This window comes from Paramormyrops kingsleyae, chromosome 20 (assembly GCF_048594095.1).
Source record: "Paramormyrops kingsleyae isolate MSU_618 chromosome 20, PKINGS_0.4, whole genome shotgun sequence".
NCBI classification, from domain to species: domain Eukaryota; kingdom Metazoa; phylum Chordata; class Actinopteri; order Osteoglossiformes; family Mormyridae; genus Paramormyrops; species Paramormyrops kingsleyae.
Window position 1 is genome coordinate 11,819,623 of NC_132816.1, and position 15,335 is coordinate 11,834,957.

At 45.4% G+C, this 15,335-nt stretch overlaps 1 protein-coding gene across 3 annotated transcripts in view; it reads left to right on the forward strand.

Moving 5' to 3' along the window:
* Positions 1-15,335, forward strand: part of LOC111836876 (adenosine kinase-like) — a 129,914-nt gene that overhangs the window by 43,663 nt on the left and 70,916 nt on the right. For all 3 annotated transcript variants that reach the window (XM_023798524.2, XM_023798560.2, XM_023798544.2), the window contains one exon: positions 12,283-12,455. In XM_023798524.2, the coding sequence (XP_023654292.1) occupies positions 12,283-12,455 (173 nt within the window). The remainder of the gene's footprint in view (positions 1-12,282; positions 12,456-15,335) is intronic.

The following is a 15,335-nucleotide window of genomic DNA, read 5'->3' on the forward strand; positions in this document are numbered from 1 at the left end:
TTTACCAACTGATCAGAGGGCTCTCGCTGCAGAGAACGCAAGCGGGTTTTGTTGGATTAATGTTTCATATGAAAAGTTCTGGTTCTGTTCCAGTTTTCTGGAATTTTCCTGTTTTCAGAGGCTCATCTTATTTGACTTATTGCGTTGGTGGCTTGCATCCCTGCCGGGTTAATGAATAGCTGGATGTTTAGCACAGTTTTGATCACCTTTAAGGTAGGGGATTGAATGCAGAAATGGAGCGATGCCAATAAAGTCCATAGTATTTAGTGTTAGGTTTAGCATTTTTTGGATATAGATGTTGTTGGCTCCATTAACTTTTTCCTAATGTTGGCGTTGTATAGGTTCCATATTCAGGTGTATCTATGAGATTCCCTCTCCATTGAAGTAAGTTTATTGCTGTTTCAACCAGTATCCATATCTACTACATTTATTTAGCAGATCCGTTTATCCAAAGCGATAAGAAAGTAGGGTTAGCCAGTCCCTGGAGCAACTGGGATTGAGAGCCTTGCTCATGGGCCCAGCGGTGACATCACTTTGCCTGGTACGGGATTTGACCCGGCGATCTTTCATATCATGGATACAGCATCCTAAACCACCAAGCCGCACATCACCCTCTTATCAATTAGCTCCTCCTGGCGATTGTTTTCTGCCGATGTCAGCGTGTTTTTGTTTTGTTTCCACCCTCATATCCCAGTAACCCAGTTTGATGCTGGTCCCAGGACTCCAGTTCGATTCTCTAGGTTGATTCACTCTTCAGCTTCTGAAACGCTGGTACCACGTTTGTTTAGTTTTCTGTCTTGCCAGCCTGGCGGCTCCTAGCTTTCGTCTTTTCGTGTTTGTCGTATCAGCCCACCCCCGTCTATCCGTGGGAAGAGGAAACGTCATCGTAGACCTGTGCCTTCGTGTCAGCTTGCCGCACCTCTGAGCTACTTTCGACCAGAAATAGTCATCATTCGGCAAAGTTGAGGATGTGAGCAGTGCACATCTAGCAGGAGAGAGCAATGATTGCTCTCGAGATATCCCATGATTTGTAGGACATATTGTCGCTTTTATTTTTTTTTATTATGTTTGGTTAGGTTGTTTACTTCGGAATAAATGTCGTTTTATTTTCTCCATATCCTCCGTTCAAAATCTTGTTTTTCTGTTAGCTGCTCTGCCCAGCTACCGTCATGACGAATACAGTGGTCTCTTAGTATTCCAACAGACGACATTGAAAGTGCTTTCGCCAGCTCAGCCGGTTCAATGGGCACCTCCCTGAAATCCTCAGAAAAAGGTCCTTTCTGAGTATTTACTGCCTCACCTGTGCTGCCAAAGCTAACAGAGGAAAAGGTTTGAAAATGCAGCTGACTTGTTTACATTTACCATCCAAGAAAAGCCTCGTGCAGAACGTCCCTCTCGTAGAGGTCGTCAAGAACAATGTCTGTGCCTGGCTCAGTTACTGTGTGCGGTTTTTGTAGGAATGAACTAAGATCTTGTTGAATTTTGGGGTTTTGATGTATGTTTGGACAAAGTTACACTAAAACAAGGACTTTCTCACCATGATGGTGTTGTTCACAGAATTTCTCACAGGTGACAATCATGATAAACGGACTTCAGTCCAACTAATGATGACTAAAGTCTTTGTTTCTCACTGCTTTTTTCCAGAGTAAAATGTGTGTTAAATGTGTTTTATGTCTTTAACCGAAATCTGATAAAGTACTTGACTGAACACCATATTTGGCACAGTGTGCACACCCTAGCTGCTTATAAATCACATACTTTTTTTATTTTGTTTTTTTTTCTATTTGAAAAAGATTTAATTGGTGTGCATAGTCCCAAGTCTGACCCTACTTACATTCTGCTGTGTATAGAAAGTTTAAGGAACAGGTTAAACGGTTCCAAGATATAGGAATTATTGGCTGATGCAGTGTTTCACTTGGCAGGCGAAAGACTTTTGAAAGACATTTTATGTGCGGAGAAATCTGCATCAGCCCTGAGTATTTCTTAATTTTTGCAAAGCATTAAATGTCCCGTACCATGTTTCCCTGCTTACTGCGGATTTATAAACCGTACAACACCAGTCCATTAAAAGTGAGAGAGCACTCTAATGGAATTCACGGGGTGCTCAAGTGACATTGTTATTACTGCAATCCGCGGGAAAGTTATGGTGGTTGACAGTGTATATTTGATTTATTGCATGGATTAGATTTATGTCGGACTGCGTTGGAGCGTAACATCTCGTTGCCCTCTCGGCGGAAAGGCCCCAAGCACCCAGTAGTGGAAACATCTCCACTAAAGGGCTCTTCTCTTCTTGGCGTCCACTCACAGTCTAGCAACATACACCTGCAAGGACATTGCTCACGGCTGTTTAATGCATCTTGTTTGTTTGATTTACATTCCAAGGCCCCTCCTGTAAACTTGAAACATTATTAGGCTTGATTTAACGATAAATTTGAGATGGAAGAGTGATTTTCAGGCAGCCGCCGCCGAGACTAGTTTTATGGTCTGTGGAAAGTAAAATACTGAAAACCGTGCGATGCTTTTAAATCCATTCTAATATATATCCAGTGTAATATACATATATATTTATCGTGAATCCACTGAAGACTTGGAGCTCTGTGAAATCAGTATTCCAGAATTCTGGTACAGAGAGTTACAGTTTCCTGTAGTGTCATTAAACAAAGATACAGGCCTTACATCATCGCCATTTGGCCTGTTTGTCTTTTCAGTACCAGAAACCAGAGTCAATGGAAGAAAGAGTGTGGAATTAAATTTACTCAGGTTGCCGCACATTTTCTTCTTTTAGCCAGTTTTTATTTATTTTCTCTTTTGTATCTGGGTGAATAAAGCCCCAGGGGTTGTTAATTTTCGGAGTCATTAATGGGTTAGTGTTCCACGTCATGAGCTGACTCTTGGCCGGGTGATTTGTCAGGCTGAACAAAGTTCTGTGCCTTCATGACTTAGGGCCAGCAGCACGCCATCGATTTCCAAATTTCACATTTCGGACAGTCGAGGTTATGAGATGATTCACGACAAGGCCCACGGATGAGATCTTTCCGAGGTTGAAATGATACCTGCTTTATAAACGTGATTTAATCCTGGAAAACATTGTTTCTGCCAGACATTATCTGCTTAAGCGGTGGATCGAGGGCTGTTCTTTACGGCTCCATAGTAACCCCCATATTTTTCCTGGAGTCACAAGCATTGTTTACCTGCCTTGTGTTTATGGAGATGAATGGGCCATAGCTCCACTGGATCGCCCTGCTTCTGGCAGCAGCTGAAGGAATCTAGAAGGTTATCAGATTTATAAATGAAAACTTTTTTTTTTTTTTTATTATTTTCCTTTCCGCCCATTTTGTTCCCGTGCGCTTCAGCAAGCACTTACGACCGTCACCGCTCTCCGATTCATCCCTGCCAAACACTTTGGAGCGACATAAAGAGCAGAAAGATTCAATTACTATTGCTGTTTCGACACCACCCAAGTACACTGAGAACAAATGTTTCTTAAACTCATCGTGATTGTGCTTTGTGTCTCAGCCAGCCTTGTTTTTCCTCTAAGAATATACGATGTTAAAAAAAAGAGCCGCACTAATAAACTACATCAGTATCGCCGTTTTTGAAACTTCTCCATCGAATGCGCCATGGTGACATTTCCACATACAAATACAGGGCTGTATATTGGACTTAATGATATTTTTCTCTCCACCGTGATCCTAAATTTATTAAAAGTTTATTAACGTGTAATCAAAACGCTCGCTGTTAGTAAATGCAGATGACTTGTGTGTTTAATTACAGGTTAGTTTCTGGCTTTTTAAAACCCCGTTACCAGTCCTTTATAATCCAGCCAGCCTCTGAGAAAAGGACTCTATCTATTAGTGTCATGATAGGCTGTTAGTCTAGCCATCCGGCTGATTTAATGGCATCCTCGTCAGGGTCATTCAGAAGTAAGAGCTTTTTTTTTTTTCTTTTTTCTTTTTTCTTTTGGCTCACCTGCATTGCAGCCAGAGGATCTGCACACCAGCTACTTTAACACGGGGTTTTGTAAAAGGAGAAGCAGCTCTGCAGATTTTCAATAGGTAACTTGAGAAAACCTCTGTGTCCGCAGAAAAATGTTCGGAGGGGGAAGATTTTTATTTTTTTTTTAAATCCAAGTCGTTAAGCCAAATGAGCACTGTACTGTACATGCTGTAGGCAAGGGGAGTTTTGTTTTGATAGTCAAATCAGGGTTTGTTATCGGGCTTCTGTCAAATATTTGACACGGCTGTTGAGGAGTAAACCTCCCCTTTTTGTTTTGGTGTCCGTGCTGCCGGAGGTTATTCCTCGGATGACGAGATCCTAGGATGCAATCTGAATAATCTGTCGGATGCAGTTCGGCTTCTGGGAAGAGTATAGCCGGTCGTACGTGGGCAGGATGGAGGAGTGTCGTCCTGTGTCAGTAATATAGGGCAGATAAGCTGCTCATAACACGCCGTGTTTATTGAAGGAATGAAGACGTTGATTTAATGGCGCACAATGGGGGGGGAGTTTGTCTTAATCTGCTGATAACAGTCTTGCAGTGACATAAGACATGTGAAATACGAGAGTGACCGCTGGGCATAGCTGACCCCTTGCACTCTGCAGCAGTGTCTGCACACAAGAAGAATTTAACTTGTAGCTGGAGCCACAGAGAGCCAAGTGGATACCATTTAATACCTACATTTTATTGGACGGATCTTATTTTTAAGTCAATTTTCCATGCAGCCACATTAAATTCAGTCTAGCCCTGACCTGTGATAAACTCCCCTCCCACCTCCACCACCCCCAGCCTTTTCATTGGTGTGCCATGCAGCTGAGAAACTCTGTCCGCCATAACCGCCCCCCCGCCCTACCCCCAGCCCGGTAACGGGCTTCCACAGGGGCCCCGACATGTGCGCGAGATCAAAGAGCCGCACAAAATCCAAGGTACCGGAGGGCAAAACTGATTTCACCTGCACTGGTGGTGCAGCGACGGTGACTGGCTGTATGGCGGTGGGGCAGCTGCACCCCGACCCCCCCCTGGAACTGGGGGCTCTCAGATGGGATTATGGGATTGAACTCCTAAAGGGACCTCCACGATTCCTCTGCTCTTCCAGCCAGACCCGAGAAACGTAAATACCGTTTTATGATAAATTCCCACAGTAAATCAGCCTGGTTCCTGCCGCCTTTGTCTCCCCAGCGGGTGGGGGGCCGGTTGCCTCCCCCCCGTCACCGTGACGTGCCATAGCAGATGTGTGTAAATGACAGCCCTGCCCCTCCCCCGGCCTGGGCACGTACTCCGTGGTCCGTGAGGTAAGGGTGACCCAATTGCAACTGAGAGCCAAGAACCAGGTTCCAGTTTAGTCTGTACTGCCTTGTTTACCCTGTAAATAATTCATCTTTCAGCAGAAAACGGTGGAGGGGAGGGTATGCTGGTGTTTTAAGATAAGAATGTCTTAGAAGCCCAGGAGGGCGGGGGGGACTGGGTGCTTTTTTTTTTTTTTTTCTTTCGAGATGAGCTTGGCGCCTCTGAAGATCACGATACAGCGCTCATTCCTGCAAAGCACGAGATGTCGCTGGAGCCGGGCTACAGGTTTTTTTTTTTTCTCCCCCCATGCCTGCAGACTTCATCCTTTGATACCCTTTCAAGGGAGAGAAGATAATGCCAGGACATTCCTGGTGTACTTAACATCAGAGCGTGTATGACTCCACATCACCTGGCCTGATGTTTATCGCCGCGGTCCGCCCCAAAGAGACGCGCGTTTGTGACATGGCGCCCTCACGCACGCCACTACGGCGGCGGCTCCTTGTCTCGCACAAAGGAAGCCCCCGCTGTCGGCTCCTCGCTGCGAGGGTGTTACAGTCACGCTCACTCCGCGGGGATCCCTGTCAAGTATCTGACACGCCGGTGATCTGCATCCAAGCCTCAAGCTGTCCTTTCCTCCTCGATTTTTGGGAGAGAGCAACGGTAATGAGGGCAGGATACATTTTAGTGTGTTATGGAGTAGCCCACCCCGGCCTTCCCCCATTGGCCACTTAATGCTTTTAAGTTTTTGGGGAGCTCCGTCTTTGTTCCCAGGTTTCAGGCAAGGTAGCCCAGGTTTCAGGCAAGGTAGCCCAGGTTTCAGGCAAGGTAGCCCAGCCCATCCCTAGACAGGTTCTCCATGTCTTTAACAGACTCTAGCTTATACTGTCGTCTGTCATTACTGGTTCACTGTACCTCATTGGTTAAGTGACCTGACGGGGGGGGGCACCATACCAAACTGGTGCAGCCTGAGCTAGTCCTGCCCCCTTTCTTCAACAGTTCGGCTCCCGGTTCCGCCTTTCCAGCCACCCCTTTGCACGGTGTGGGGGGGCGTTTGGTTTGGGGGGGGGGGGGGTGTAGAGGCCAGCCCGCAGCCCCTTGTGAGCCATGCACAAGCACCTACACAGAAAATGCTCCGGATAGCTAACTGTGCATGAAATTGAACTGATAGGAGTTATTGACCAGATGTTCCGCTCCAGGAGGAAAAAAAAAGCCTAGCATGTTACCTGATTGAGTGAAAATTCCTCAGCCCCTTTTTGAAGGCTGAGACTTAGCAGGAAAGAGTGATTTAATAGAGCCTGCCAGACCTCATCATTGTCAATACACTCTGACAAGCCCTTTGCCTGCTGTTTTTTTTCCCCCCCATGTCATCCTTGACAGGTATTGATGGGCAGATGTTTAGCTGTTTTTATTGATAAATTATTTATTTCTTCCCTGGCACTGCCTCTGTACTCCGAGGGGGGAAATGTGTGCTAGCAAAGAATAGAACAAGCTGTTCCAGCTCACTTCTGGACACAGACTCCAGTTGGCTATTTTAGTCGTCTATAAATAGCCTAGAATTTTGCCAGGTTGATAAGCCTATAATTAATGTTACCATTATCTAGCATGGAAAATGTAATCCCTGGAGCACATTACTGGTTAAAAGAGCTTTTGAGGTTTAGGGGTATTTACAGCCCTTATTGAAGAATTGACTCGCCAAACTAAATGTTGTTAAATTTTTATTTCACGTTAAAGAGAATCGAACAGATTAACCACTCCCCTTACATTTTTCGGCGGCCATTTGTAAGAGGACCGCGCGCGTACTGTCATCACATCATCGCTCAAACGAAAAAGTGTCCTCATTTGTTTTATTGGGGGAATTACCGAGGATGTCCCCTCCGCTGGATCATCTTTAGGGCGGAAATGGCTGCTGTTCTGCTCTGTCTGCAGTGGCCATTTATCCAGTCGCTGTTTTATCAGATAGAATATGCAAAGACTCGATACACATCGCGTACACGGTCCTGTTATGTCCTCCGCACCACTTAATGTGAAATAAATAGTGCAGATTTAGAATTTTGTAATCTTTGTAGGCAATATCATTTTTGTATTGGACACTAGGAGAAATATACACAAATTAGGGAGTAAGACATGTAATGAGTAGTAATGGGAAGGTAATAGGGCTTTGGTACAGCAGAGACTGGAATAAACAAGGGCATGAATATGAGGCTGTCAGACGCGGTCCCGTGTCCCCGGCTTGGCTCCCGTCCCCGTTGTTGTCCTCTCCGGATTGGCCGCTGCAGCAGTGCAGGAGTGGCAGCTGTTCGGTGCCGTGCATGCTGGGTCAGCTCCCCAAGCGGCCCACCTCGCCTCGGCAAGATGTCATAATTAATAGCCATCCGGAGGCCTGAGGAGACCAGGCCCGTGCACGAGTCAAATTAAAGAGAAACAAAGATTCATCCCCCCACTTAACTTTTACCACGAGCCTGCCACATTGAGACAGGTGAGAGCTCTTCACATTACGAGGGCTGCCCAGGTTGTACCGCCAGCCTGTTTTTTTTTTATTATTTTTTTTTTTTAAGTGGCTTTGTGTCGTTCCCCCCCCCCCCCCCCGTTAATAATATGTGATGCAGAGCTGCAGTGACTTCTGGGACATTTCCTCAAGTTAAGTCAATATGTGAGTCATTAGGTGTTACAGGGCCTGGTCACACCTTCCGCTGGCTTATTGCAGATTGCGGTATGCCGCCGTTTCCGCCACCTGGGGCAGCGCCTCGCCTGCTGCTTAATTTCACCGCTCCGTGCCACGGTAATGAAGCGCCGCCGTGTACGTTTGCCAATTCCGGCATCCGCGCTGTCGGATAATTGGGAAGACACCAAGCATGAATACCCGGCACAAGGATGTTTGACCTTTCAACCCGCAGATAGCGCTCTGTCATAATGAAGGCATTATCTGGGATTCGGATCAGAATTGGAAAGGAACTGTCAGCCGGGGTTTCAGGGTGAAAATGAGTGAACGTGTTTTCCTGCTCGGGGGGGGGGGCACATGAGAGGCAAGGCTGATGTCTGTAATTGGTTGGTTTTGCAAAAAAATACTTCATTTGCTTAGCCCAAAACAAGAGAGAGAGACTGTAATGCCTGCTTCTGAAGTCTCTAAACAGCTTTTCCAAATGGAAGCCCCCTCCGGTCATGTTTTTTCTCCTTATCATTATTTTGCATCTATTTGCCTAGGATTTGACTAGCAGAGGATCCGTGACACAATCATTTCATTATATTTTGAATTTCCCAAATGTGACTCAAACTGCGAGCTGCGCTTCGACTAGCTGGATTCTGCCTTTTCTGGGTGGGATCCAAGATCGAGGTGTGAGCCGTCGGCAACGTCTGCGGGACGGAAGAAGAGCTCAAAGCAACGGGGGTAAAGATCTTGGAATGTCCCAAACAAACTTTAAATGACCTTAAAAGAACTTGATTAGCGATTGGTCCCACAGCCAATTCGTTTTTCCTCTAGTGCACCACTTGTGTACCTGAAACAGGTAATGAGCAGTTTGGCAATTGGTTGACTCATTGAATGAATGTAATGGAACAAAAATGCGACCTTATTGTGGATGGGGGGAGGGGCCGACATCTGGGTTCAGAGCTACTGGACTAGGTTAAGTGAGGAGTCCATGTCTCACCACACATGCAGCCAAGATACAAGTGGGGGAAATAAAGCAATCATTAAAGAGCCGACATTAAGGTCTGGCGTGCATTATTAGACAGGGCGGCAGGGTACAGACTTTTCCGCAGAATTAATGATCTGCGCAAGATCGACATGCTGTGCTTTTGGAAGTCTCTGGCTAGCAGATATTCACTGGAGGTCCCTGGGAACTTACCAGAGACCAGCTACAAATGAAAGGATGGGAAGATCATCAAGCAGTTGTTTGGAAGATGGATGGGTTTTATCTGAGTACATTCAAGCCCCCTTCTCCTTTGGCCGTCATCGATGTCATAAACTATAGCGACTGCTCACAAGACATGGCAGTACTGCTAAGAATTGTTAGATGTGATTTTTCTGTGCTTGTCTGAAAAGCACTTCATTTTTGAGACGTGTCCTTTTAATATGTCCGTGTCCACCTTGGACAGGGTCACATGGAAGCCCTGAGCCTATCTCTGGCAGCACAAGGCACAATACTCCCTAAATAGGATGCTAGTCTGTTGCACTGCACACGCTCACACACACACAGTGCCAGTAATTAGAGAGAAATGTCTGGAAAAAACCTGTAGGAGATGGGGAGAACATGCAAATTCCATGCACACGGAGCGGAGGTGTGAGTCCTCCACCTTCCTCCCACTGAGCCACTGTGCTGCCCATGACCATATAATCACCCTCTTTCATTTCAAAGACCAGCTAATGCAATGCAAACCATGAATTTACAAGTAGAAAGAAATCGTTATAATGTCCACTAGTGGTTTTATGCCGCATCCTGCATGAGGACGAGTGAGTGAACACAACGTGACACAGCAGTGGAGCTCCTCTTGTCTTTCTTCATTGCTTCATAAACCTTGGTTGGTGTATTTATAGACATGGTGCTTTTTGACCCATGTCAAGTTAAGGTATAGCTCTCCTGTATATTTTATGTATGAAAACAACCCACCCCAAGCCTGGTACCCTTGATCCAGTTGATTTATTCTGATTGACACTGTCTGGCTCATCTTTCAATCAAATGATCCAGATGTTATCGGTAGTGGGGTATACTGGTAGGGGCAAGATATTACTAAAGTGTATTTGTCACTGAGTCAAGAATAATACCTTATATTGGGGAGACAGAAGGGTGTTTTTAATTAATGCGGTTGGGTTATGCTAAATTTTTGTTTTAGTGTTTAGATGGGCTAGCTAATTCTAGGGCAACACCATAATGCTAAACTGGTATTTTCACATGGGCTAGCTAATTCTGAGGTAACTCTGTAGTGCTATACCGGTATTCTCGCATGGGCTAGCTAATTCTGAGGCAACTCTGTAGTGCTATACCAGTATTCTCGCATGGGCTAGCTAATTCTGAGGCAACTCTGTAGTGCTATACCGGTATTCTCGCATGGGCTAGCTAATTCTGAGGCAACTCTGTAGTGCTATACCGGTATTCTCGCATGGGCTAGCTAATTCTGAGGCAACTCTGTAGTGCTATACCAGTATTCTCGCATGGGCTAGCTAATTCTGAGGCAACTCTGTAGTGCTATACCAGTATTCTCGCATGGGCTAGCTAATTCTGAGGCAACTCTGTAGTGCTAAACCAGTATTCTCACAAGTGCTGGTATTGTCTGTAGTAATAGTAGTTGTAGACCCATTTAGGTATCATTAGGGAACATTGCTGTCTCTTGCCACCACCCTGTGAAAGAAGGTCCAGTAGTAGTGATGAGAGAAGCCGGGGAGCAGTGCGAATCCCGTGCATTGGTGCTACTGCGCGACACCATCCAGGGACCTGCCCCAGAGTCCAGATCTGCTCCCACCTGAGAGCTCACAAATGGAGAGGACACACTGTCATTATTTACAACTCGCAGCTTCTAACCTTGGCTTCGGAGCTCATTGCAGTTGAGGGAAAATCATATTGGAGCTGACGGGTCCCCCAGAGTGGGTGACCTTGATGTGTGTGGGGTGCCGCAGGGGGAGGTGGACGGTGAGCACCTATTTCTCTCTCTCTCTCTCTCTCTCTCTCTCTCTGTTTTGCTCTTCCTTTCCTCTGTCTCTCTCTCTCTGACTTGCTCTTCCTCTCCCCTATGCCTCACTCTCTCTGTTTTGCTCTTCGTCTTCTCTCTCTGTCTCTCTTTCTCTCTCTTGCTCTTTCTCTCCTCTATGCCTCTCTCTCTCTCTCTCTCCCTCTCTCTCTGTCTTGTTCTCCCTCTCCTCTATGCCTCGCTCTGTCATTCGGTCCAAACATAGGGAACAGTTGTTTTGAGGACATGTGCTTCCTCACAGTGGTAATGGCCTCCTCCACTTCAGATCACTGTTCCTCTCATGCCTCCTGCGTCCTTCAGCAAATCCGCGTTCCTCGGTAGGGATCGGAAGTTCCCTGGGGTTCCGTGGCACGGGATGGCCAGCCGGCCGCGACTGGGAGCGCGGTCTGATGACCAGCAGCTGTGCCAGTTCGCCTCCGTGTTCATCTTCTATTCTCTGTGTCCTCTGCGGAATAGAGGTGGAAAAATGTCTTAGGGCTGGTAATGGAAATGTTTTTTTTTTTTAAACTCCGTGGAGATGCATCGCGGTTATGTGGAATGATTAATTTCACACATATACAGGTCATCCCTGTAAGCAGCAGCATCTCGTTCACAAGGGGGCCCCTGTCAGCAACAAACGCAAGGTTGCAATAAAACAAGCAAACATAGCATCATGTACACCAATAAATCTTTGGAGGTTAAACCCAAGTGCACTAAAACATCGGTTTCATCATTCTCATAAAAGTGGCAAAGTCACACCATATTTCTCATGTTTCCCTAACCATAAGAATAATAAATAGGACTTCATTAATTACATTTAGTAAATTTTACTTCTGTTGCTACAGAATGTTGGGTTGAGGAAGGAACCCTACTCTCTTGGTGCTGTGTGCAGCATATTTACCCAAGTTGGCAGCATGGTGGCTCAGTGGGTTGCATTGTCACCTCACACCTCCAGAATTGAGGCTTCGAATCCCGCCCCTTCTCTGTATGTGTGGAGTTTGTGTGTTCTCCATATGTTGCTTGAGTTTTCCCCAGATACTCTAGTTTTCTCCTGCAATCCAAAAAATTCATTTAGGTGTATTGGCGTCTCTAAATTGACCATAGTATGTGCCTTTCTGTGCCCTGTAATGGACTGGCATCCCGTCCAGGGTATCCCCTGCCTTATGCTTCCTAGAAGAGGCTCCGGGCACCTCCATGACCCCCGTACTGGATCCATGGTCAGGAAAACGGACAAAGGTTCATCCGAGTTACAGAATCCTCCAAACACCTGTATTGTAGTCATAGTTTGAATCAGCGGTCAGATTTGTAACATCTATGTTGTTATTCTCCTACTTTGAATACAGTGGATGATTCAGCAGCCGCATAAGGTGGCCACCTTCTTCGGGTGCATCGGCACCGACCACTTTGGCGAGATCCTGAAGAGGAAGACCGAGGAGGCTCATGTGGACGCCCGCTACTACGAACAGAGCGAGGTTCCCACCGGCACCTGTGCGGCCTGCATCACCGGCGACAACAGGTGAGGCTAGCCGCCAGAAGTGGCATTCTGTGGTCGCCGTAGCTACCGCTGTCATGTCTTGCATGCCGAAGACCTCCCTCCAGTACCAGAGAGCTTTCCATCTCTCTTGATTTCCCTGTTTATTTGTTTATTTTGGTATGCCATTGGCAAAGGGTTTTGATACGCTGCTCAACATGGCCAGTTGCTGTTTGACTTTGATTAGCCGGTTATCATGAGGGAGGTCACATTAGACGACATTTGCTTCCTGCCAGTGACAGCAGGCTGATTGGCGGGCCGCCCTGCCAATGAGTGACAGCGGGCGCTTTGAGAGGATGCCCTCCTGCCCCGCTGTTTGTTTGGCCCGGGCCGCCCTGGTTACGAGCCCAGTGCAGATGCCGGGTCCGGTACACGGCCGAGCGGGTTTCGGAGGACGTCATCCTTTCGGCGAGCCTTCCACCGTGACTCACACTGGTTATGGAAATGTCAACTGTCTTAAGTTAACAGCACTCCCCTGCGAGGACATCAGCCAGCAATGGGGCCAGGATTTTGCAAAACACGATGTATTATTCACCGTCCAGCAAAATCACGCTTTTAATATTGACTTCACTGTCAGTAAATTGGAACCAATGTTTAAAAAAATAGCCTATCCTAGTGTTGATCTGTCATTCGGGGTAAACAAGTCTTTTTTTCTTCTTCATATGTAAATAGAAATCCCTGGATTCCATCAGAGTAAGACTTTTTTGAACTGACAGCATCTTTCAAAGTAAGATGGTGCTTAGAGGCAGAGACTACAAAATGTACTTACTCTGGCAAACCCCTGAACATCAGAAACAGTTCTGGCTGAAAAAAAACCTGGAAGCAGATCAGGGGCTGTGGATAATAACGGAATAGTGGTTAAACTACCAGCTCCAGACTCTGTGTCCCAGTACAGAGTATTTATTTGTTGGCAGTTGTCTTACATAATTAATAACTGAAGGGCAGCTTCAGTTGTTTTGCACGCAGTTTTTATTGTCAGTTTACATATACATTATGCTACACTCTGTGTTACATTCTGCTGCATTTCTGTTCTTATGGTGCCCTGATTTTTGTTGGATCTTAATTTTGTCAACTGCTGACCTCCACAGCGCTGTGTCTTTCCAAAGATGCTGGACGTTGATGAAGAGGGACTGTGATGTAGATGCTGGAGTGAGTCACACACAGCTGTATGGCTGAAGAGCTGCTTACGGGCCCAATGACACATAATATAGCTAAGTCTGTAGCCAGTACTGCTAATTATGTTAGGAAAGTCTAGAGGAAAGATGATTCAGGCCTGGCTGAATCATCTCATTAAAGCCGGTCAGTGAAAATTTGTTTTCCTCTTGCATTTTCTCATTATTTAGTGGCGATTTATTTAATTCTTTTTCAGAAGCTACGATCTATTGCAGTCCTCAACCTTGTACTTCTTACATAACTAATGTGAATCAGTCTGACTGATTACTTTAATTGTAAATGATAAAATATTGTAACTACAAATGATTTTTTGTATCACATTAACTTCAGCTCAATCAGCTAATTACTGGAAATTTATTCTGGTTAAGTAGCTGGACCACTAGACAGGCTTTTGATGTTCTGGTGCCAAATATAGTAGCATGGTAAACACCAGGTGAGCTCTTACATTGGTCGGCACTGAAATCCATGCCATTGCCTTCTGTATATTTTGTTATTATTATTATTGCTTATTTTTGAAGTCAACTTTGTTCTGTTCACGTTCTTCTGGATTTTTATTTTTCTTGCAAAATCTGTCCCTCTAACTATTTTGCTGAAGTGCAGTGCTGTCTGTTTGCTTTTGGAAAGGTTGGGGTTTTTAATACAGCTGTTTGAACTCAAAATTTAGAATATGTAACTGACAGAAGGTAGGGAAACATTTTCAAGCGGTTTTTCATGTTTGGAACATCCCTTGACAGCTAAGCCGCTACCTTGTAATTACAACTTCCAAAATGGGCTCAGTGATGCTTGTTGATGCTTACGGTTGAGGGAAATGTCTTCTTGATATTCACCCTTTTATTGCTGGAACCTGGTTGTACAAACAAATGATCACTTTCAGTACGATATTGGAATATATAAAATCTTAGCAGAAAGATTTGAGAAGAATCATTAAGCATTGTTTTCTTCTGAAGTCATTTTTAAGTCCAGATTAATTCGAAAGGGATTTCTTTGCATTATTATTCATTTCATGTAGTTAATTTAACGTAATAATAGTACATATAAATAGGCTGTTCTGGGTAGATTTCCAAACGTCTGTTACTTCAAGTGAATTTTTAAAATTAAACTATATTTGAGAAAATATTTGTTTGGGTTAAAGTGTGGACTTTTCGTGTACATATCAATACATAAATCAATACAAAGTGCATATACTATACTACTTTTGATAGCGAAGTTCCCTGATTGGTCAGCTAGTAGAGTGAGTGAGTGCTCGTTTGATAGCACAAACTGGCCTCCGCCGTTGCAGTCCCCCTCAGTGACCCGCTCCGGTCCTCATTGACAGGCCATTTGAGGATCAATAATCCCCTAAAGGGTTCCCACTCGTTCAACCTTCATCTGATGCTGCTGAAGATGGAAGTCATTGATATTCCTGCCCCCCCCCCCCCCCCCCCTCGATCTTAATAGGATAGTTGATGTTCAGGATGGCACGTGGAAAGGTCAGCAACAATTTCAGGGGAAGCCTAAAATATACCTCAGACGTGTTCAACAACGAGCCCAAGAGACTATTGAAGAGACAAGTTCCCAGTCTGCTGGAGCAGAATTGGAATTAGGATACCGCGCAGGACAATGTGAAACCATCTTCTCTTAGCAAATAAGGCCATTTACCTGTTTAAGTAACTTCTGACTTACTGGAATCACTCTTCTGTTCTTGTTGTGGCA